Raw genomic sequence first — 26,243 nt, 5'->3', positions numbered from 1 at the left:
CGTTACCTTTAAATGTTAAAAGGTACTGAAATTCTAGTCAATTAGTATATATTCATCAAAAATTCACACAAGCCAAGATGCATTGCATCTCAAAAAAGCAGTATTGAACAAGTATCATTTACCTATAGAATCTTATTTTCCCGACTATAAGGAAGGAATGTGGAAAGAAGTGGCTCAGTAATCATAATCTAGTCACTAAGCGAATGTGTGAATTTTTTGGCTCCTGAGGTCAATCAAGGAGCCAGTAAGGCTAAGGTCACAGGTGCTCTTTGTATGAGTCTGTGAGCTGTGCATGTTCCACTCCAGAGAATCTACTTCTGACCTCATACATCCACCTCAAAAAAGCATGCACTTGCTCACAAGGGAAGTCTTTAAACTGTATGGAGAGGTCAGTCCAGATCCACAATCATTGCTAGAAAAACAACTCACAGAACTTCCTTTATTTACCCACAATGAAAGTAAATAGCATTGTCTTCACATTTAGACAACACATTATGACTAAGGAAATAAAGAAAACAAATGCTCAGTGGACTGTTTTCCTTAGAGAAGTGAGCTGAAATATATAGTTAGTGAAGCATATATATATATATATGTTTTTAATAAATACTTTTTGCAAGCACTTTTGTAATTTTAAAGATGCATTAAAAATACAGGAATAACCTTTAATGAGTAACGCAAATTGTCAAAAAAAAGGTGACTCACTTTTACTGAACTCACTTCCATCTCTCTTTTTTATTCCAGAACCTGCAGATAGGCCACCTATGCTGTTAATTGCAAATTCTGAAACAATTGAGGTTTTCTATCTTAATGGAAGTAAAATGGCAACCCTGAGCTCAGTCAATGGGAATGAAATTCACACTCTGGATTTTATTTACAATGAAGATACGATTTGTTGGATTGAATCAAGAGAATCTTCAAATCAGCTCAAATGTATCCAGATAACAAAAACAGAAAGATTAACGGATGAATGGACAATCAATATTCTTCAGTCCTTTCACAGTGAGTGTTTCAATTCATATTATATGCCACCCTTTAAGGATTTCATTTACAGACCAGTGCACAGGATTCTTAGGTTTTCTAGCATAGCTTATGGCTGTCGGAAAGCTATATATGCAAATATTAATGTATTTAGATAAATGTATTCACTACATGTTTCGCATATACACACACACACATACACACAGAGTTTCACTGTTTATGTAAGTAGTAAATTGCAGAGTTAATTTTAATTCTTTCTTTAATGCTTATTACAGTGTCACCTAGATGAGAATTGTGATTGTTTGCTGAGTGATAGTTCACAATTTGATAGTGAAGATGGGATTTAAAAGAAAGCAAGAAATAGAGTTGATAATTGCAAGCTCATCAACTGTAGTGTTTGTTAAAATACCTTGAAAACTATTAGATTTATGCTAATTGGTAAGAGCTACCTGTGCTTTTTGACTTTTTTTCTGGCAAATCAGAGTTTTTATATATCTTCTTCCAAAAGAGTGATTAGTAATTTACTTTGATTTTTCGTGGCAGAAATTCACAAACGAGTAACCGTCCTTTTGTTCCTGCATATTACCATAAACTGAAATCACATTGTTACACACACTTGCATACATACACACTGACACATTTTCTCTCTCTCTCTTTTGCCCTCCACTCCTCCCACATGGGAGTATAAAATTTTATTTGTGCTTGCCTAGGGAAACTATATGCATGAGAAGTTGTATCCATTTATTTTATGATTGGCAGAAAACATGTATTCTTACAAATGCTGCTAACATAAAAATTGGTGGAGAAGTGAAGAAAAATGTGCTATCAAATTAAGAAGAAAAAAGAGTACGATGATAGAAGAAATGTAGTTTTCAGATGTAGAATATTTGGTGATGTGGATTCAATAATCATATTTTATTAATGTTTTTGGTATACAATTAAAGGCATTGGTTATTGATCCTTATTAAACATAAGAAAATAGCATTATGTAATGTTTGATAATTATAATTAGATTAAATGTCAGTGATAAAGCTTGTAAAAGATGAAATATAAAGGTATGATTGTGTATACTTAAGTGAACAAAAAAACATGTTAGCAAATAGAATCCAACACTTTGAAGAACCTCAACATAAATCAAACAATGAGTAAAGCCATTCATTGTGACAATGGACCAAAATGCTTAGTGAATCAGTGGACACTGGCTATTTCAAGGATTCTGTGGAGAAATGATAATTCATAATATATAGCAAATAAATGGTAGTAACATAAGGAGTGCTGCCGTGTGATTTGAGTTTTTCAGAAATTGGCTTAGCTAGCAGTTGGAAATTGTTTGAACAAAAGGCCTCAGTCCCCTCCATGTTAGTGATTACCTCAACTAATCCAAATGTATTTGCCCCTAGCAAATGGAATACTGTCAGTCAAACAGCTAGAATATTCACTAAGTTGCCAGGTCAGATTATTTTCCAAGCTTACTTAAGCAACTTTTCCTCTACATTTAATTTGCTTTAATAATAGCAGTAATTCTTTCTTTACTATGTATTTTTAAAATAGCTATTCTTTTGTAAATCTGAGGGTGATCAAGAAATTGCACCTTAGAATATTTGTAGAAAATAATTTGTAATTTAGATAGCATTTGATTTATAAAACAATTCTTGTTAAATCTAGAAAAATGAAGAGATGGATTTTTGTTAGGCAATTCACTGAAATGATAAATAGAACATTTATTTTGAAGTATAAAAAATAAATGCAATGGATATACTTCAATTGGAATAAATAATTTTTGGCGAAGTCAGATTTAAGCCATGCAATTTCAGTCACTTTAGAGAAAAGTGATCAAATGTGTGGAAATAATTTAATGATGGGAGTGGAACAGAGGTGTGAGCAGGGCTGGGCTCCTCTATCGTTGCTTATTAAACCATGTATTTTATCAACATGTCACAGAACAGCTGCCATTGGCTCTGATGGGGTCTGCATTCACCATGACAATTTGTGGGTTGATAATGAAGTTTGAATATTCCTTGCATGTATAATTACATGAAATCTCTGTTGCACCATATAAGCAAAAATAATGAACTTATGGGAGCATGCCTGAATACCTGTCACTCTCCACTGTTCAGAGATTATCTCTTTAGCTTCCTTTTCCCTGTTATTTTTAGATGCTTTTGTCTGAATTTACCTGAAGTAAACATTCTTTTTTGAAAAAAAATATAAAAATTATATTTTTCAGGGGCCGGCTCCATGGCCGAGTGGTTAAGTTCGCCCACTCCGCTGCGGCAGCCCAGGGTTCAGATCCTGGGCGCAGACATGGCACCGCTCCTCAGGCCACGTTGAGGTGGCATCCCACATCCCACAACTAGAAGGACCTACAACTAAGATATACAACTGTGTACAGGCGGGGTTTGGGGAGATAAAGAAGAAAAAAAAAAAAAAGATTGGCAACAGTTGTTAGCCCAGGTACCAATCTTTAAAAAAAAAAATTAAACGAATAAATATATTTTTCAAAGGATTACTATGAGGAGAAAATCAATCACTACAGGTCAAATTTAAAAATTTGCATTTAAAAATTGCATAACAATATATTAGTAAACATTTTATTGCAATATTAATATTTTTATTGTATATCTCATCTCATTGGATACTCACTATATCTCTACGAGTAAGCAAGAGAGGTATGCCTTTCCTGTTTTGTAATAGACAAAATTTTAACTACAGAACTCTGGAATAAAGAAGGCAGGGATGGGACATCTAAATCCTATGTTCTTTCTTTGCTAGAAGGGCAAATACTGGTGCCTTCAAAGAACTTCCTAGATTTACCACAAATAATAATATTTACAACTTATTGAATGTGCTAAATACTAGATGCAATAGGGATGCATTATTATTCCCCTTACACTGAAAGGAAAATTGAGACTCTGAGAAACTAGGTAACAGCACACAGTAAGTGTTGGCTACAAGTTTGAGTTGAGTCAGACTTCATTGCTTTTGCTAAACACCACACTGCCCCAGTGTGTCTCAACTTTTGTTTTTCATTTTAGTGAGCCAAAATAATTAGATACACTAACACTGGTAACAGTGGCTCACAAAAACAGTTTCTAAATGGGTGAGATGTATGAGAATCTTAGAAGATAGATGGACAAAGTGATTTGTGGAAGGCTATGTCATTCGAAAATACTCACCAAATGATTCTGATATGGCCATCTAGAGAAGCCTACCTCAAACACTGAGAATCACTCCTAAGCAATATTGTGAGAGAATGGAGAAGAGTGCTAAGAATATGCTCAATAAACTATATCAACCAAGGAACATTGGAGACAATTCTAGAGATTACATTTCTTATTGAATTTTATTATTCTTTTTACAGATTCATATTTATTATCTAGCATTTTAGTCTGAAAGTTGCAGACTTTGAAGAAAATTTTGGAAGTAAGTGTTTTGTAAGCAAAATTGTTTCTCCAATAAAGTATTCATGCAAAGCACATTTGCAGCAACTAATTATTTCCCAAGTTTTTTCTTGTAGAGTACTCTGGTAGGGACACAGATACCCAAAATCAACAAAAATGATGGGCTTCACAAAAGTAGTGATTTCTTCACAAAAGTAGTAGGTATTTCCTCAGGACAAAGTGCATGGAGATGATTGAGACAGATAAGAATATTTTCTGGGCTAATCCCTTATTAAGGAAGATGATTCAGTACCAGATTGTTCTCTCCCGGGTGAATGGACATTACACACTTCTATTCTGTTTCTATGTTTGATTCTTCATTATTCTGCAAAATTTGAGTATCACTTTTAGGATTCTAATATGGACTTGACCAGCTTGCCTTGATCCATTCATGGACTCAGCTCCAGTCCAGCAGAGTATGCCTGGCCAAAAATAAAAGGATTGCTTATTCTTTATAGACTTTGCTTCTGAATTAACCCCATTTACTGGTTTTTATTTTATTTTTTTGGCCTGTCTCAATGTCAGCCTTAGCTCATTTTCCATTTGAACCTCTGCCTAGATCCACTAAATTAAATCCTTGATTGGGTAATTTTTGGATTCTGACATTTTACCTCTGTCTTTTGTCAATCTTACTTGTTTCCCTTGAATTATCAACTCTCTAATAATCACATAATATTAATAGATAACATTTACTGAATGTTTATTTAATGCATTAAGAAGTCTACAAATATACCTCACTACTATCACAAAAATTATATGATATGTATACTGTTTATAACTGTCAGTTTATAGATGAGAAAATGAGCTTAAAAAAATCACTTAACTTGAAGTACTTTTATCAAGTTAATAAGAAACCTTTACCTCTTGGTCTCAATAGATACTAAGCAATGACCTTTCTTGATTGTGGAATATACCCTATTTGCCTCAGCCCAGCCTAGGAGTTTCATAGCCTTCGCTGCTTCACAAGCATCCTTCATCAAGGTATGGCTGGACAAGAATGACTAGGCTGTGTCCTTATTGTAAATACACCTATGGTCTTAGGACAAAATAATCTGCCAATAACAGTAGAAATACTAGTCGCAAATAGTGTCAGCTCATAGTGAGTCTGCCCTTTAGAAGATGAGTATGGAAATTTGCAGCAAAACCCTAAGATTACACAGTGTCACATGGTGATGTAGAGATCATCATAGAAATTTGGTGTACTTTATTTACAAGATATATGCTTAAATAGCAAATTTTTATGAACTTTCCTCTACAATTATCCTTCTCCACCTGATTGGTGAGAAGTTATTCACATTGTTTTAATTTGCCTTTTTATGATTACTAGTGAGGTTTTCCACTCCATTGTGGACTTACTTGTCCATTTCATCTCTACAACTCTGCTGGAGTGATTATGATACTCCATTATTTAAAATCAAAATCTTTTAGTATCTTACCATTTATCTCAGGATAAAGTGAAACTTCATCATCTGGCTTCTCTGCAGGCAGCTGACCTTCCTTGCCTCTCCCCAGTCAAATCCCAAAAGTAGTATTTATACTTCCTTTAATGTACTTTGTTTTCTCGTTTCCATGTATATTTGTATTTGCTACTTTTTTCATCATAGAAAGTAGATTCTCATTTCTTATAGCCAAGCATCTCTTACTCATTCTTTAAAGTACCATGTTGTTTCCAAGAGTTCTCCAGTTGTGTTTTGCAGCCCTTCCTATGTGACCCTAGGACATCATAGCACAAATGCATTATATTCTTATTTTGTGTTTGCTAGTTTCCCCAAATAAAGGGTGACTCCTTTAAGTTTAGGATAACAGTCAAGGGTGAGGGGTTGAGAATTAGAAGGAACAAGGTTGGAGCCAACTTCCCGAGAGACCATGCTAAATCACTACTACAGACGTTTAGAAAGCCAGTCTGCGGTATGACTAAGTAGGATCTGATCTCTGTCTAGATAATAGCCTCATATGTTAATCTTGATGTTTCTGAGATACTGGGTCTCCTCAAAGACTACTGGCTTTTATTTAGGCTCAGTTTCTGACTTCCCCAAGGTATGTACCTCAGATTTATTTCTGGGATCTAACCTCAATGACCATAGGAACAACTTGATCCAAAACTTTTGAGTCTCCTCACCCCCAAGGCAGTTACAATTAAACAATATTGGAGCCAAAGCTCTTAAAATAGAAGTCAGTTAATTTTTAGTGCATAGATCAAAAAGAACAACAGTCTTTATGTGTGTGTGGACTCTTTAATCCTTCTTTCCTCTGTCTGATTAGACTTTGTCTTAGGAAAGAAGTTCTACTATCTTTTATTTAGGTCGGTGGATGGATAAAATTGTGGATGTGCTTTCCATCCCAATCCTATATACTTAGTTATTATCAAGGCCTCAGATGTCTTCTGGGGTAAGAAGTAAAGAGCAGGGTCAGGCTGTTCTTTGTATCTCTCAACCTCTGAGAAGCCCTATCAGCTATCTCACTCCTGGGAGTTTATGCTTTTCATTCTTCACCAGTGATTAAGCATATTTATCATTTGATCAGTTCTGGCTCTAGCATTCCATTAGAACAAGTTCAAGAACTGATTACCTCCTAGATGAGAAGAACTGAAGGAGAAGAAATAATGGCGGTCATCCTTATCTTGTGAATTAATGAGATGCAAAAAATATATATATTTTATCATCTAGATTTCCCCCTCCTTCACTAAAGTTTTTGTTTGTTTGTTTTTCTAGCTGTTTAGAATCCAAACTTTTTGATTACTGTATCTTGTGGAGATACAAATTTTGCACAAAAATCATGGCTGCAGTAACTGGTTTTATATTATTCCCTAAGAAATACCTGTGAAGAATCAAAAACACAACCACCATGAAGCTATTATAACTCTTTATTCCAAGAGATATATTTTTTTATTAACTGCTGTTTGATAAGCAAATACATGTTTTATTAAACTCTTGATACTTCTAAAATCTTCTCTTCTTCTCTATAGCATATTTATATGGAAACATAAAAAGACTTTTTCTGAAACATGGCTGGTATGTGTGTGTGTAGCTAGTTAATACAATGCATTCCTTCTGGGATCTAGAATTTTAGCAAAGTGGTCAGGTCATCCATTGAGAGCTCAAAAAAAAGACAGTTAAAATTACCAAAGATGTTGATCTGAGGACACATTTGCAGAGAACTTTCAGAATTCCCTTCTTGATACCATTTGCTTACTGTTGTAGGCATTGGTATTAAAACACTCCTTAATGTTTACATTAACATTAGATGAATTTATACTTTGAAGGAAGTAACCTGTTCTGATTTACAGTCAGTATACAACCATAAAAGGCTTTCCTGAATGCCTAGTTCAAAAGAAAAGGAAAAAAAAAGAACCTGTCAGCACTTGGTTCCTCTATAAATTTGTCTTTAATTTTAGTTCAGTTGGCAGGCTGCAAAGAACTCAATTACTATTTTACTGTCATTTGGCAACATGCTTGAAACTCACCGAAGCAGAAATTAGAAATACGCTAAGCTTCAATTGTTCATATTCATTTTCTTCTGTGAGTTTGGTAAAATATACTGTACACACACACTAGACACAAACATATTCCCCTCCAAATTTTGCTTGATGCTGTATAGAACTTTTAAAATTTATTTTATTTCATTTTATTTTATGTTTTTTTGAGGAAGATTAGCTCTGAGCTAAAATCTGCTGCTAATCCTCCTCTTTTTGCTGAGGAAGACTGGCCCGGAGCTAACATCCATGCCCATCTTCCTTTACTTTATATGTGGGACGCCCACCACAGCATGGCTTGCCAAGCAGTGTCATGTCCGCACCAGGGATCCAAATCGGTGAACCCTGGGCAGCTGAAGCAGAACATGCACACTTCACCACTGTGCCACCAGGCCAGCCCCTGTATAGAACTTTTAAATCACTAGTTTCATAGTAATTTTTGTCTAGACTCACATATCTGCTTGTTTCATTAACAGACTTTAATAATCAAAGTGGGATTTTCTTGATGGTCCCACCACGGTGCCATATACCACAAAGAACATAATATTTGGCAGGTTTTGTTTATCTGTCAATCTGAAACTTGGAAGATAAGATGCTCTTTTCATCATGAATAAGTTATGAAATATATTTGAAATCCATGATGTTTGATTATTGAAACTGGTGTTTCTGCCTTGATAAACTTTATCTTGGTGGAAGAAATAAGAAAATGATGAAAGGAGAGAAAAGAGAAGGAAAAAAGAGAAATCATTACTATTTTGGCAAGTAGCCTAATAGTTTCTGACATAATATTTTATTTGATAAATTGTATTTTTTTCTCTTTAAATATACTGTAATTGTTTCTTTTTATTTTGCATTTTTTAAGACAAGTAAAATGGACATTTTTTTCTCCTCATATTCCTTGACTGTTAAAAGTTTTTAATATTGTAGACACATTTATAAGATATTAGGAACTTATCATCAAATCTAAAGAGAGTGAGCAGTAAGAGCCTAATTAGCAAGCTAATAATACTGGCAAGTAGCATTTCAGTTTTTAAGATTCCTGTTATTTTATTTTTCTTCTGGCTGTAACATCTTGTGACTTGCAGATTTATTTTAACACTGGGCTTTATATTCATTAACTAGCTATGTGACCTTATACAAATCATCATAAAACAAAAGAAACTGTTCACATAATTGCTGGATCCCTTCTAGATCTCAACATGCTTTCCCCTTCCATTGCCTTGTGTTTGCTTTTTTTGTAATTTGTGCTGTGCATGCATGTGTATGTTTGTGAGGGGAATATGTGTCTCTTCCCCTCATTTACTCCTTTTTATATTTCTCCAACCTAATCACTCACAATACATATACCTTAATCCTTTTACAGAACAATTTCCTAAAATTGTTCCTTGGGACACCAGTTCTGCAAGACATTCTTGGAAAAATGATGTTGTGATCTAATGAGTTTAGGAAATGGTCCATGCTATATAACCTTATTGGAGATTTATATGTACATTTGCATGTTAAAGATTGTGAGAAGTCCTTCAGTAAAGTACCTGTTTTACTTTGTTTAGCTCAAGATTTCCTTAATTTGCTTGACTATTGAACACTTGATTAATATTTCTGTGCTGTGTCCTTGAGTGTGTTTCTTTGGGTGCTTGTTCCTAAGGATGTGGTATGAATGCGCATGTGTGTCTAACACGTATTAACATCCCAAATATCTAGGGTTTTGTGTTCTCCACTTTGAGAGATGTTGTTTTAAAAGTCTTACAAAGAATCACTCAGATTGTGCCTTCCCATCACTTTTTTATGTATTTACTATCTCTTTGGCTAAACCTGTAAGGGTTGTGCGTACAAGGAGATACAGAGACTTTCTATAGCAACAGTTTTCTAACTATTTCTTCCCAAGGGCCCAACTACTTTTGGTCTGTGTACAGAGGGTGATAAGATCCACGTACCACATGGCTTGAGACTGTGGTGACAAAACCAGAGACTGTTTCCGAATTGGAGCTTAGAGGAATTAGATGTGCAACAAAGATTTGGACATAGGTGAGATTCCTTCCAGGAAAGGGCCCGTCTGAAAGAGGATTTGTGATTGCAGATGGTAGCGAAGAGTGTATTCCAGTGTTAACTTAGAAGTGCAGCCAGTGTGTCAAGTAGCTTCTGATTTAATTGTAGCAATTTTTCCGTGAGTTGGGTAAAAGTATGTTGACGGAACCTCTTGATGGTAGAAGAGCAATGTCAAATGATGAAATGGTGGTATAGATGGTGAAGGATTTTTAAAATGTTTGTGAAAGATGGGTCTAGATTCAGAAATATATCTTGTGTTGGGGACACATTCGCAGGTATTCCAGTTGTCAAAAAGGTAGAATTCCGTATTGCAGTCCTGATAATTTTCTAAGCACTTTATAAAATTTTGAAGGCCTAAATCTCGGGTCTATGAAATTCTCTTTTCCTTGATTCTGTGCTTTTCAAATAACTTTCAGATCTGGTTTCTCAGATACCATAATTCTAGAAAGGAATTTCTTAGGATACTGTTTGTTTGTGATTGTATCACTGGAGCATTCTTTCGGTAGTTGTAAATTAATGGATTGGCATTCTGGTTGGTATATTAGTCTCCTGGGAGTCTGGTAAGCATGAAATAATTCCCCAATGATAATCCTTTGGTGAACAACTCAAACAGAGCTCCTGAAATTGTAAATCTAATGATTAAATCTGTGCTTAAAACATTCTGTGAGTCTTTATCATCTTAATGACAACATTTACTTAACAAAGTTATATAAGGTCTCTTAGCACTTTCTGTTATTTTAATGAGAGAATTAATCTAGAGCATTTTAATTTCCCTATTTAGAGGTGTTAAAGAAGGTGTATCTATCTATATGTGTTAAGTATAATCAGCCAGTCCAGTTTCACTAAAAAAAAACAGGTGATTATATTTATAAAACTGAATGGTGGGGAAAGCCTTATGTGCTATTAATCAACAGTGAGACTAATTTTCCAACAAATCCATGTTTTAAAACATGCCCCCAAAGTGTACTAGAGAGTATTGTTAATCTCAAAACCTTCACAAGAAAATAATATTTCTGTAACCAAAAAAGCTTATATTTTACATTTTTTGTTATTGGGAGATACTATTTTGCCTACTGAAAACAACAATAGCAACAAAAACCTTTATCGTTTCACTTGTGGCTTGATAGAAAAGTTCAGCTTATCTGAACTAGTAAGAATAATTTATTATACATATGAAATACCTCATTTGTCCTTAAGACTTAGTTTGGATGTTTGTATGGTTTAAAAATAGATCGGTAATTTGTTTGGAGTTGTGAGTAGTAGATGAAATCAAAATTATTATAAAGTCTCTGACTTCTTTATAGAAGACTCATTGTATCTGAAGGAATGATTTTTCTGACATTGGTATATCAGTCCAGATTCTGTGGAGGAAAGAAAAAAATCTCACTATTTGAATCAGGAAGTGCTTTAGCACAGAATACTCTCAAAATTGTTGGAAGAGATAAAGGAGAGAATTCTAGACTGTGCCTTTGGAAATGATATCCAGAATAACACAGAACGTCAGGATCTCTGAAGTCTTTCCTGTAACTATGCTGGGATCAAGAATCTACTACTGTTGCTCCTGCCACTGCCACGACTGCCTCTGAATACTGGAGATTGGAGATCTACAGCCGAGATCCAGGAATCAGGAAAGCTTGTGATGAATCCACTGCCACTCTTGCTGTGCCCACACTACTTCCTGTCACTCAGGAAGCTGGATGATGGACACTGAAACATTACTCCAAGCAGATGTCTTGTTTCCAACAATCATGCCTGCCAATCGAAAAAGTTAAAAGGGGCAGGAAGGTGGCCTCACTCTTACTTCTGCTTCCAAACATCTGAGTGAACGTCAATTAGCATCCAAAACCTCAGCCTCAAGTTTATGTGAAAAGAGTAGTTTTAAGCTTTCCAATCTCTTCAAATGGACGGAAGATAGAATCAGATTGATAGAGCCAATCCAGAGTATGCAGGACAATTTCTTGGTGTTTTTTATCTAGGAATAGTTAATATCAATTCTTTCTTAGTAGAAATTCTTTTTTCTGCTTTACCCTAGTTACTTTAGTTACTTATGGGTGCAGTAAAACCAGTATAGGAACCGGTTATTACTATGTTTTGTTCTTCGCCTTTGGGAATTAAAAAAATCTTTTTCCTGCTGCAAGTGGCTCCCTGGTGTGTGTGAATAGTTCACCTCCTCACATTACTTTTATTCACATTATGGCACAGTGTGCTTTCCACAATTTCATATCTTTCCTTGGAATCATCAGTTTACTTAAAGAAAAGACTCCCATATTTTCTCCGAGGTACACCATTAGGCCCAGTCTATTGTCTGTCTCCTCTCAAGTGATTTCAGGAACTCTTCAAGTATTTCATCTTCCTTCATGGACGTCAGAAAAAGGGTCATGTCTGGCAGGAAGAAAGATGACATCATTGAATTCTACTGGCATGCACATACAGGTTGTGAAAATAAATTATCTTTTTGTTGTTTGTCTGTTATCTCAAAGAGAGATATTTAGTTTTCTCTGAAGTTCTGAACAGGAACTACTTTCAGTTAAATTTTTTAAAAATATATTTAAAAATGAAATAAAGCTTTCCTTTAACTTTTTCTGTGTATCACATGTAAGCTTTACTCTGTCTTAGAGCTTTGAGGATTTTATTTGTAAGAAGAATATAACTGAGTAAATTAAAACTACAGTGGGTATCTCCACCAAAATTTTGAACTTAAAGGAGTGCATTATGATTGTGATTACTCACACAAAATGCCATTGGGAATTACAAGAGGTACTTAGATAATTTGTGCAAAAAGATGTTTGTTTCTAAACTACAGATAGTTGAGGCAAAATGCTTCTAATGTGTGAATTATGCAAATAATCATCTCAATGTTCCACCTCATTTTATATGTTTACCCTGAGCTTTTGTTTTCGGACTCTCAATTAATATCGCCCATCCTATGTCCATGGGATGATATTCACACAAAATTACCTGGAGAATGAAGGTAATTATTTTAATAAACTCAAGCTCAATAATCTAAATTTTCCAACTTTTTCTCGATGAATTATGCAAGTAATCATTTTTGTGGTTCATATTGAATTTAGCACCTGATTTATTTCTAAGCATGATTACATAAAGTTGAAAAGTATTGAAGGAAGATTCTAGCCAGAAATACAACAAATGTTTAACTTTCTTACAGCTTTTTGTTGGAACTTTCACAAGAAACATTACTTTAAGATTACTAATATTAATATTAATGAAAACCAAAGTTTTAAAAGTATGTACTTTTCAACCTCAAATGGCATCGAAGATGGACAATGAGCTATTATGTAATATACATGCCTTATATATGCCTCTTTTTTTTTTTTTAAGATTTTATTTTCCTTTTTCACTACAAAGCCCCCCAGTAAGTAGCTGTATATTTTTAGTTGTGGGTCCTCCTAGTTGCGGCATGTAGGACACCATCCCAGCATGGCCCAACAAGCGGTACCACGTCAACACTCAGGATGCCAACCGGCAAAACCCTGGGCATCCGAAGCAGAGTGCGTGAACTCAACCACTAGGCCACAGGCTGGCCCCAACACCTCTTAAATTCTTATAAATATAAATTGTGTCAGAACTTACTATTAGCAATTTTTTTTTATTGTGTATGGATCTTAACATGAGTTGAATATTCTCTAGTTCTGAATGCTATGAACTGAATGTTTGTGTAGGCCCCGAATTCATATGTTGATGCCCTAATCCCCAGTGTGACAGTATTTGGAGAAGGGTCTTTGACAGGTACTTAGGTTTAGGTGGGGTCCTGAGAATGGAGCCCCCATGTTGGGATTGATGCCTTTATAAACAGAGTAGGGGCCTAGGGCTCTCTCTTTGTTCTCCATGAGATACAGAAAGAAGGTGGCTGTCTGAATCACACACGGAATCTGCTCGCGCCTTGATCTTGGAGTTCTCAGCCTCCAGAACTCTGGAAAGTAAATGTTTATTGTTTAAGCTATCCAGTCTATAGTATTTTGTTATAGCAGTCCAAACTAAAACATTCTCCTTTCTTATATTTACTATTTTTATATTTATTTCTTATATATTTACTATGTATAAATATAAAAATTACTTACATAGTAAACATATAAAAACATAAATATAGTACATATATTTATTACATATATATTTTTATATTTCTTTTTTATATTATTCTAAAAATATACATAGTATAAAAATATAAGCACATTTATTTCCTAGTGTAATCCATCTGAAGTGCAATGGGGCAAATTCCCAGAAAAATAGTGCTCTGCCTCCATTTGTACAGGTCTTAAACTTTACCTTTAGGATGAAATATCTGAGGTGGAGGACTGTAAACGTGTCATTGCAGGTCTTGACTAAATCTGGATTTCTCCTGTGTTTTTCCTCAATTCAGAGATGCCCCAATTCCTTTCGGGATGCTTTAGTACAACTCCTAGAAATAATCCCCACCCCTATCAAAAGAAATTAAACTAATCATTTGGTGATTGATTTTGACTGTTGGACTTGACTCTTAAAAAAAAAAAAACAGTCCAAAAGCATTTATTAATTTTTATTATGTGTATGTCTCCAAAAAACTCATGCCATTTCATTACCATTATGTAATTAATCCTAACAGCAGAGCAACTTTAATATCTAAAATGTTGCCAGTAGTGATCATAGCTAAGGAAGCATCCTATAAATATTTGGTCATTGTGTTTCTCAGTTGCAAATTTGTTTAGCAGACCCAATGCAGCTGATAACACTGGTCTAAATGAACAGAATCAGTCCACTAAAAGTACATTAGCACACTCTCTTCTTCGCTTATGGTTATGTTGGAACTGATACCTAAGGGAAACATGTTTTCTATTTGTTGTGCTTCAGAATTTGGGTCTATAAACTGGATATATTAAGAGATATGACAAATATGAATAATAAACAATCAATAATAATATGGTAATCTAATATGTGCAAACAGAAGCAGTCAAGGTAACCAGAAGTCACAGAGACAAACCATGGTCAAGGTGCCAGTAAATTCTTACTCAAAGAATAGGAATAAGAGCTGCAAGGTTACATGACTCAGAGTCATAAAATGATACTTGGTAAGGACAGATAAGAAAGAAGGACTGTAGAGAATCAGGAGCAGTAAGGCTGTAGAAGTCATGATGTGGCAGTTTTAATGCAAAAGTGGACGTGGTGGTATTTTATCCTCAGTACAACATTTTGGCAGAACATTCTTTTCTTTATTAATCCGTTCTTCTCTCAGGATCACTAGTTGTCATTATTCTTCTACACTGTTATATGGCACTGTCATCCCTCACACTATTGTTTCTCACCCTGGGTACTCATTCCTGCAAATTGCTGTCTGCCTAATTGTGCTTTCATGAAATTACTTGTCCACGTTAAATAATATAGATCCTGCTACTATACATCTTTTCTGGGCAAAGAAGAGTGAGTTGGCAAATTTGAGCTCACAGGTAAAATCAAAGAAAATATTGCAGGTGATTGAAGAACAAAGGAGCTGTGACTTCCAATGACTTCTACACTGACTGATTTAGAGGTGAGAGCACAGATGTTAGGCAGGAGGTTCTCGAGTAAAAGCTGTTGGGAATAGAACAGGAGTATTAATTTACAGTTTTTACTGGGTACTTACCATGGGCTAAACACAGTTCTAGGCTTTGAAAATATAGCAGTGAATTAGACATACAGGATCCTGCTCATATGGGACTTACATTCTACTGTGGGGAGACAGTGAACTAATAAATGGTAAATTTCAATCAGTTATGAATGCTACAAAGAAAATGAAATTAGGGTAATGTGTTTGCCTGGTGGGGATGAGTCACTGTGTGTATGTGTGTGGAGAGGTGGTCTTTTAAATATCGACTGGTCAAGAGAGAACTTTCTGAGAAACTGACATTTGAGCAGATACCTGAATGAAGTGAGAGCACAAGCCATGCACATTCGGATACTCTTTCATTCTAAAGATGGAGTACAAATGTTCTAAGGTAAGAATTTTCTTTGCGGTTCAAAAGCAAGTAAAGAGGCCAATGTGACTGGAGTAGAGTGAGGAAGATATGAGGTAAAAGGGAGGGTAGAAGCCTAGTTAGCCATGTTAAAGACTGGATTTTATGCTAATTGTGGTGGGAAGTCATTGGAGATTTTAAGGAAAGGAGTGATATTTTGGAAAGTCAGACTATAGACTCAAGATTTAGAGTGAAACCTGTTGTTTATTAAAACTGTATGGAAGAAACAATAGCATGAATGGAAGTTGGAAGCCCACTATACTTCATTTCCTGTGTGGCCTTCGTGGCAAAATGTTAGAAAAAGAAATATTCTATAAAGTTTTGACTTGAAATTGAGCTAAAGTTCAGCAAACTTAGATGATTATAAAAATATCACTAATTTACTTTTGCAAACATTTGTGTAGGAGAGTAAATCCCAAGAGGCTTATCAGTTTCTTAAGACTTTTCCTTCCCTGGCAATCAACTATAACGTAGAACTCACACTCAAAGGAGTACTAGTTTTCCTCTTTGGCGTCACGATATAGTTTGTATTTTACAATGATCACCTTAGGTGCTCCGTGAAGATTATAACAGTGGGTCTAGAAGAAAAGAAGAGAGATCAGTTAAGAAGCTATTTCAGCCATCCAGAGGAGAGAAGATAGTATCTTGACCAAGGAAAGTCATAGCAGACATGGAAAGAAGTATATAGTTTCGGGTGAAGGTCTTAAGATTTGCTGATAGATTTAATATGGGGTGAAGTGGGGAGAGAGAAAATAGACTGAAGGATGAATCCATTAGGTTATTGGAAAAATAAGAATGTAAAGTTTTGCCTAGTGGGAAAAGACCCCTGTGTGTACACTGTTTTTTGCTGTAGAGAGAGAATAATCCTGGCATCTTTTCTAAGTTCAACCACCATAAAAAATAAGATTGGCTTATAGCTTGGGTTAGACGAAGGAAATGAGAAATAATGGAATAGTGAAGTGGAAGGAGATTCAAAGCTCTATTATCTCCTGTCCTTTCCTGTGAAGAAAAAACATGGGAACATCCAAGAACCATCAAATACCTGACATTGGCCCACCATCCCATGTCAGAAGCACCCTCCTTGTCTTTTTTTTCCATAAAGACCTGCACAGATTGTATGAAGAACTTTGTGACTACTCATATAAAGAACTGACCTTGTTGCTCATTTTGACTACATTTCATGTGTTTAAGAAACAGAATCAGAGCCTAGGAAGAGGCTATCTTTCATTAGTTAAGGGAAAAGGGAAGGGCTCTGTAACATGCCACAGATTTTGTTCCTGCTTAAGCGTCTTCCTGATTAAGGGTATGCCTGCCCATAGTACAGCTGAATTGAACTTCTGTAATACCATTTTAATTATTATACCAAGCAGACAGAGCCTTTATTTGCTCAATTCCGTTTATTTAATATCATGTAGGGATGAAATGAGTACATGCTTATTGATAAAAATTATGGTGACATATAAAATAAATACAATTACATCATCATATCATTCACTGGGCATTTTCAAATGTTCTAGTAAAGAAATTTGCTATAAATCCTAAATGTTAATTTCCCACTTAAACCAAGAGACGCATAAATTGAGGAAAACAGAATAGTTTCTTTACAATCTTACCCTTTTAAAAATTTCATTTTTACCTGCTCTTGTCTTTATTTACATTAAGAATGAAATAACTCTCTTCAGTGGAGGCAACATCACAGCTTGAAAGAAAATATTTGAGTGGAAATAAAAATGTTACGTTAAAATATTCATAATATGCAATAACAATAGACGTAGATAGAAACAATCTCTATTTGAAATGTTTCTGATTTTCTGTGATGTCTTCAAAATTTCTAACATTCTTTGCTCCTTCACCTAAGCTAGAATATAATTGAAATGTATCCCTTTACATATGATTATATATTTAATGTTGACAAAGGAAATATGGTGCGTATATGCCACATTACTTCACCTTTGCTCTGATACTCTTTGAAGCCACCACATCTTTCCTGGAAATTGCACGGTTTTCCTAACTGGTCACCTGTTTTCAGACTTATCCGCTTTCTCCACACAGCAGCCAGAATGGTCTTTTTAAAATGCTGAACAGACGTCTAACTTCCCTGCTTGAAACTGTCCCCAGGGACTTTCCGTTAAACACTACATATTGAACAGAAGTGTTTATATATGCTCTTTTTTGGGAGTCCACTGTAAATACAGTAAAGAAATGTCTTTCATTGTGTTAACCCAAAAAGACAAAAAGAAAGAGAGAGGAGACAAAGCATGCGAGATAATTATGGACAATAAAGAGTAGATGATTAAATGATAAATGAATTAGGTTTAATATTTCTCTGCTGAGTGCAGATGGGCTGCCAAGATGATCTCAGAAAGTCTCAAAAATTAGAGACTCTGGACACCTCTGAAGATGCGGGTATTGGATAGGGCTAGTAATAGGATTCACTTAGAACCTCTCCTGTGAGTATCTAGGCTGCTAGACTCCCTACCCCAGTCCCCACAGCCAGACAGCTTCCTATCCTCTACTGTAGTGGGATGTTTGATTTCTGAAGTAGTAAAAGGATAAGTGTCTGGACTGAAAAAAGGAAGCCCCAAGATCATGGTTATGGAGAAAGCTAGTACAGATTAGAACAAGTGTATGGCAGATATGTCAAAAGCTAAAGAGAAATTAATAGATTACTGTGTTTTTCCATTTAGGGAGGAGTTTTAGAGTTCTTTTGAAGAGTTATGCAAAAGTAAATTATAATATAAAAAAACGAGAACTCTAAAAAAAGCAGAATTTGTTCTAGGATGGAAGTATAATTATATTAAACTACTTTCTTTGCCTGTCAACAAAAATTTATATAGTCATAATTATATAAACATTGAATGTTTAACTAAAAATTAATATTGTGGGAGGATGATGGGAGAGAAAGTGTGAGTGTATAAGGTATGCGTAGAGGGGTATAAAGAATACTGTGACTGACCCAGTAGCAGAGTGGTGAAGTGTGTGCACTCTCCTTTGGCAGCCCAGGGTTTGCCAGTTTGGATCCCAAGCATGGACCTATACACTACTCATTAAGCCATGCTATGGTGACATCCCACATACAAAATAAAGGAAGACTGGCATAGATGTTAGCTCAGGGACTATCTTTCTCAAGGCAAAAGAGGAAAGCTGGCAATGGATGTTAGTTCAGGGCCAATCTCCCTCACCAAAAAAAAAAAGAAGAAGAAAAAGAAAAGAATTAAATCCTAATCTTGTATAGTAGACAATCTTTAAAAACTTTAAGATTGTAGTAGAAACATGTTATACAGAATTATAGAAGTAAATACAATTGAAATAGCTAACACAATTGGAAGAGAGTAGAGAGAGGTGAAGTGGACACTGCTGTTTTTCACTCTAAGCCTTGATGGGGTGTTTGACTTTTTAAATCATGTACATTTACTGCATAATTAAAAGGTCAATCACATTTAAAACAAAGTAACCCTCTGGTTTTACAATGTAACTATTATAAAATCCATTCTTTTACTGTAATTTACATACCCCTGCCAATCTCTGCTACCTCAACTCTTCTCATTCAGCCATATTTTAGCTATCATATAACTCCTCCCACCACCTATCCTCATTCTGAGAATGTTTCAAAGCTCATTTTGGCTTGGTTGGCCCTGCCCTCAAATCTCCGCAAGGTTAACATCTTGCTATTCTGACCTCAGTTCAGATATGGTCCTTCTCAGGATGCCCTCCCTGACCAGTTGCTCTATATGTGTGTTTTATTTTTCTTTCTTGTTTTACTTTCTTTGTAACACTAATGCTGATTCTGCCATTCTTGGGAAGAGGACTATATAAGTGATCCAGACGTTGATCATTCCTGAATACAGTTGCTTCAGCACAAAACAACACTTTGTTAAAATAGAGCAGAAATTTTCAAGAGACATTATCTGTAAATTCCCAAGGGTTCATTTATGAGCATTTATGGAATATCCTCTGTGTTTTAGCATTAAGCTGAGGTACAGGTAACTTAAGGGAACCAAAACAGTTATTGGTATAGACAGCCTAATTCAGATATAAGTCTAAAAATGGCATCCAAGTGATGGGAAGTCAACAAAATCTAACTTCTAAAGCTATAGGAATTTCACCTCTGTATTAGTTATCTATTGCTATATGTATTAGTTATCTATTGCTGTATAACAAATTACCACAAAATTTAGTGGCTTAAAAAGAGCAAGCATATATTATCTTACACTGTCTGTGGGTCAGAAACTCAGGAGTTGCTTAGCTAGGTGATTGTCATAGGGTTTCTCATGAGGTTGTAATCAAACTGTTAGCCAGGACTGCAGGCATCCAGCAGCTTAACTGGGGCTGGATGATTGCCTTCTAAGCTCATTCTTGTGTCTGTTGGCAGTAGGCCTGGGTTCTGCAGAAGGTTGCTTGAGTATCCTCAAAGCATGGCAGCTGGCTTCCACCAGAGTGAGTGATCCGAAGAGAGAGGGAAAAAAATGGAAGTTATAATGCCTTTTGTGACTTACCATTGGAAATCACACTCTGTCATTTCTACCACATTCTATTCAGTGTAAGGAAGTAACAAAGAACAGCCTACATTCAAGGGGAGAGGAATTAATTTCTACCTCTTGAAAGGGGGAGTATCAAAACATTTCTGGATGTCATCACTACTGAGTGTCTATCTTATCATTAATTAACTTCTTTATTGTTTTATCTAGTACCATGCTGTTTTCTAGTACATACATATTATAAGTAGTCACAATGACATAAACTAAAGGGTGTCCTTTAGTTCCCTCTGGAAGGCAACTAATATTTGTGAAATATCTACTACATGTCATTGTACAAGATGCTTAATGTTTGTTGTTTGATTTAATCCTCTGACCACTTTGTCAACTGGATATTATATTTATTTAATATAATAACAATGACTTTTATAGGTATCAGTAACTTTCTCTAGAACATAATTTTAAGTAGAGGGTTAGACTGAACTAAATAATCTACAATGTTCATTTGCTTTCGTGTAATCACACTAGTGGTCTTTGATCCAGTTTGGCTGCAGACAGGTTTCATTTGATACACAAAAGACTTTATAATTTTTAAAAATTAGTTTACTATATTTAAAAATTGGGAGACGTCAAATGAAGTCTATAAGTTCATATTTTTGGCTTCTTTGAAATAATGAAGCATTTCTGCTTCAAAACAATCAGCTAAAATTGAGCCTGCCTTTCCAGGTAGATGTATACGTGCAGGCAATCATCTAGGTTTGTCATAGTCCCTCCTAGCAAGTTTTGTATATTTACGTTATCTTTCTAAACCTTGTAGACATTTAAATTTGCCATCTCTACCTGATTAAAGATCATGCAGTAAATAATTAAAGAAGAAATCAAATACTAAAATTTGTCAATGTATAGTTTTCAAAAAGTTTAAAACATGACTCATACAAATATGTAGTGACTGTGTGTTAAGGAGTCATTTAGCTCATAATGAGAGGACCAGCAGGTTGATAAATCTGGTCCTAAGGAGTATGGAAGAGACTGAAGTATTTGCAATCAATTAAAGAAAAAATACTGATTTAACATAGTAAATTTAGATATAAAACTAGTTAATGTCACATTGGACAATAAAACTTGGGTTATCTTTACTGCCTGATAGAAATAATTTGCATCTCTTGGACAAAATTATTCACAATTTATCCATATATAAATTAATTCCAAATTCATAGAAACCTGGGATAGTCAATATTAAATTGTAAAGTCTATTGTATGTTATATTTAATATTATAAACTGTAAGGTATAACGAAGGTATAGTCCCCAGGAGAATTAACTAATTCTTGAGGGGGCCTGTTAGACAATGGTCAAGTAGGACATTGAAAAAGAACATGCAAACATTCCTTTTTTGCATTTTTTACCAAGATTTTTACTTTTGTTCTCAATAATTTTGTGGCATGGACTACTCTATCAAATAATAGTTGAGCAGGTCTATTATTTTTCTAGAGCTGCTGTAACAAAATACCACAGACTGTGTGGTTCAAACAACAGAAATCAATTTTCCTACAGTTCTGAAGGCTGGAAATCCAAGATCAAGGTACCAGCAGGATTGGACTCCTCTGAGGCCTCTCTCCTTGACTCACAGATGGCCTTTCCTCTGTGTGCAGGTGTCCCTGGGTGTCTCTTTGTATATCCTAATCTCCTCATTTTATAAGGACACCAGTAAGATTGGATTAGGGTACACTCTAGTGGCCTGATTTTAATTTACTCATCCCTTTAGTGACTTTATCTTCAAGTATAGTCACATTCTGAGGTACTGGTGGTACCATGCAAAGGGGCAAGATCTACTGGTTGTAAGACAAAAACCAGTCATCAAGAGGCAAGATGGTGGCAGAGAAAGGGCATTTTATTAAGTGATAACTTAGCAAATATGAAGTTGGTGGACTAGTGTCCTAAAGAACAATCTTAAACAGGGCATAGAATCTTGAATCAATTATATAGGACAGTGGGTTATAAGGGAGGAGGTTAGGACTCTCTACAGACTGGGAGTAACCACAGCAGATCTTTCAGTTTTTGTTGATGATGGCTGTCAGCATAAACTCCCTGTCCAGGAGTCCTCACATTCCTAAGGAACTCAAAAGAAGCAACTCATTGTCTTATTGTAGCTGGGAGGTACACACACAAGCAGGGGCCATAAAATCTACAGAGCACATATATCGCCTGGAGGGTGTCTATCCACCTGGGTTAGTTAATCAGAGTTCATTCAAAGTTACAATATAGTTTCTTTCTACAATATTCCTTCCCTTATGTCAACTTTGCGTTGAGCTGGTATCAGTCCTCCCTCTTTGTTGTTCATTCCTCAATCTTGAGGGATATCCTGCTGATGAAGGGCAGAGACTGTTCCATCTCATTGAGCCAGTCTGTTAGTAAGACGATGATGCAGTTGGGCTCGCAAAATTAGGCCTTTCTTATTTAAGCAAGTAATCACGTATTTAATAAAAAGCATTTCTAGAGAAACAAAAAGAAAAGCAAGGTTAATTGTTGGAGCAAATTATAGACCAGTTTCTGAACCCAGTGAGCAGCCAGTCAAAATGGTTTCTAGAAGTCAGTGTCAAAGCATCTTCTGCAGTTTGAAATGTCTCTGATGAGGTCATCAGGTGTTCAGGTATCTTTTTGAGTGGTTTCAACACAACAGACATGAATGTCTCTTAAGCTGATATCAAATTGTCCACCTTCAGTTTGCATGGCTTCAGGAAAAAGGTCAGTTTCACTGATTTCAAATGAAAATAATGGAAAATTATTGAAAATATTAGTTTGGCGAATTGTAGCCAGACATTCAGGAGAATAGAAGTATTCAGGACTCAGTCCAGGTTACAGATAGAAAGCAAAAACATCAAAGTTAATTAACAGAACTAGAATCTAATATCCATGAATGTGTGCTATGGTTTCTATTAAAACACAATTTTTCTCTCTAAGATCACCCTCATTTTTATGATAGATAGCCAAATTAAGACTAAGGTTTATGAGGTAAGTCTAGTTTTGATAAACTTGGCCCAATTATTTACATAAGTATAGGAAGAATAGCAACTAATCATATAGGATCTTTTAAATGTGCTTTGCTCTAACCTTTCATAAGGAATCTCAAATTGAACCTTAAAGACCTGTTGATGCCAGGAAAGCCAAGCCAAGCACTTGTCATCAGACTCTGCCTGCAATACCTACAGATTTGGGTGAATTCCTCTCTTTTTCAGGTCCCCAAAATATCCTGAGGGTCCTTGCACCTGTCAGGAAAGTGACCTTCTTTACTCACCTGGTAAGGTTGAAGGGAACCCTATAAGTAAGGTATCAGTACAATATTTCCAACTGGCTATTCCATAAATTCAACCTTTTTTCCTCAAAAACTGTCTTATCATATCTGAGTCTGCATATTTCCCTCAACTATGACATTCCAGTCCAGGCTTTGGTAATATAACCGATGTTTCCAATTGTGTCCTTTTATAAGGAGAACAGATTCTTATTGAGCTTATGCAAGTAATTGTATTGCCATGAAAATAATACTCACTCATTAAGAGTTTCCAAATTCTGGAGGGATCAGGTAGAGAGAAAAAAATAAATGTTTCAATTTTATTTACAAAGGTATAATTTTACCAAATTTCTATAAGTTATAGCTTAAGGGAAAGAGAAAAATATTTCCATAAATCTGGAAAAAACAAAACTTCAAAAAATCTACAGTGTCTGACATGAAAAGTCATACAAATTATAATCATCCTCATCAGTTAAATCAGTTCTGTGTAATGATTCTTGATCTTAATCTTCTGTTAGCAGTTTTATGAGGTCATCAGTTTCTCTGTTAGAATTCTGTAATTTCTTACCCAGTTCAATTTCATGACCTGAAAATTTGTCAGAAACCTGTATTCTAGAGTAAGAGTCAGTCCTTTCCATGAATCTCTCTGAAGATTAAATACATCTGTAAAACCATCAGAGTAAAACAACAACTATCTGTGAATGACAAAAGACTCAAAAAGGGTAAATGACAAACTTGGCTATTTCTGTGACATATAACACTTTAAGATAACAATTACAATTATGAATGACAACCAAGACAGATTAGAATGTTAGGAATGTTGTATAATTTTTAAAACATTTATGTCAATAACATTTATCCACATAATATCACCTAAGAAGGTTTATCATCACTTATTTGACAATGCTTCCCCTGTAATTTAACATACCAAAGAAGCCCAATTAATTTAGTATCCTCTTCTTTATAAGAAGAGATAGAACAAATTTCTTTGCCTAGTCCCAGGGGTCCTCTGAAAATTCTCAAAGAAAAATCTTTTTCCTTCAGGTCAAAAGAAAGACTTCACTTAAGATTTGAATTTTGGGTGAAGCTTGTCAAAAATATAAAAATATTTTAAAACCCTCAGTCAAATAAGAAACAATGTTCACTGTGAAACAATGTTCAGTTATCCATTCAATCAAAGTCACAAGAGAAACAGTGGGAAAAAAAAAAAAAACCTTAATAGGATAATAGAGACACCTCAGCCTTTTTGTAACATAGCAAATTATTTTAACAAAGCATAGATTTTTCTCCCTTTTAGATAGGCTTACTCAAAAGGAAAGAAAAACCTTTTATAACCTCTTTATTAAGAGAAGACTAAGAGTCTAAGAAAATTATGCCTTTTATGACAAAGAAAACCAAATTTTAATTTTTGCAACAGCTTACTTTTTATATTAAAATTCATTTACTTGATTAGATTCAATTCAATCTTAGCCCACTTAACCATGCATAAAACTCATTTTCAGGTTCCTCTTCCACAAACCTTCTCTAACTTTATTTTTATATTTAGAATTTGTCCCATGCCTTCTTTGTTCTCTCCTATTACTTTTGAACAAATTTATCTTTCTTAACAAAACAAACAAAAATATTTCCATTCTTTATACCTTCTTTACTGAAAACATGAATCTTACTTTCCTTGAATACAAAGATGTTTTCCTTATTAATTTTAGTAGCTTTAATTACATATATTAATTAGAATTTTAACCCTTACAGATCCTAGTGAAAACTAAAAAGTAAGCAATTATGAACTTTTATATTAGCATTCTATATACTTTTCATAATTTCTAGAAACATGCTACTTTGTATTACAATTTTTAATAAAATACAGGACATATTTACTAATAGACCCAAATGTATTTTAGTTTCTCTGTAATAAGAAGCCAAAGGTAGATAAACCAGATTTAGCAATTAATGTCTAGTATTTTATCTTATTTGGAAATGATCTAGATACTCCATGAATTTTTATCATTCAATTTAACCTAGCAAAGCCTTAATGTTTCAAGTTACCAAAGAGATTTTGGAAGCTATTTTAAGTATTCATGTCATAAACTATAATATTTGCTAAAAGTTTATCGATAAACTCTTATCTTACATCTAGACCATTTGTTTGTAACAATCACATTTAGATTACTCAAAAAACTTTGTGACACTAAAGCAGTTAGCCATCATCTTAAATTGTTTTAAGTACATACATTGTAACACATAATCATTTTTAAAAAGTTTCCCAAAAAACTTTTACTGTTTTTACATTTATTTATTTTACCTGTTTCCAATATTTACTTAGATTGCATATAAAGTTTTTGATACATGAGACAAAATCAGTTATCATTCAAAGCTATTATCTTGCTATCAAACTTGTAACAGGGATAACATGAGCTTATTTGACTAGTAAACCCAAGCTGTATGTCTGAATTATATCCAATGCTGATAACTTTGAGGACATGCCTATTTTAATCAGACCAAGAAACTTAAATAAGCTTTTATTTACCAAAGATTATTTCACATCACATTAACTTGAAAGACAT

General features: G+C 34.7%; 1 protein-coding gene across 1 annotated transcript in view; it reads left to right on the top strand.

Annotated features, from left to right (window-relative positions):
* The window catches only part of LRP1B (LDL receptor related protein 1B), a 1,825,183-nt gene that overhangs the window by 855,060 nt on the left and 943,880 nt on the right, over window positions 1-26,243 (top strand). Inside the window, exon 6 of the mRNA XM_046659286.1 lies at window positions 742-999. Within this exon, the coding sequence (XP_046515242.1) occupies window positions 742-999 (258 nt within the window). The remainder of the gene's footprint in view (window positions 1-741; window positions 1,000-26,243) is intronic.

Source organism: Equus quagga, chromosome 4, assembly GCF_021613505.1.
Source record: "Equus quagga isolate Etosha38 chromosome 4, UCLA_HA_Equagga_1.0, whole genome shotgun sequence".
NCBI lineage: Eukaryota > Metazoa > Chordata > Mammalia > Perissodactyla > Equidae > Equus > Equus quagga.
The sequence above is the reverse complement of the archived record's forward strand: the minus strand, read 5'-3'. Positions and strand labels throughout refer to the sequence as shown.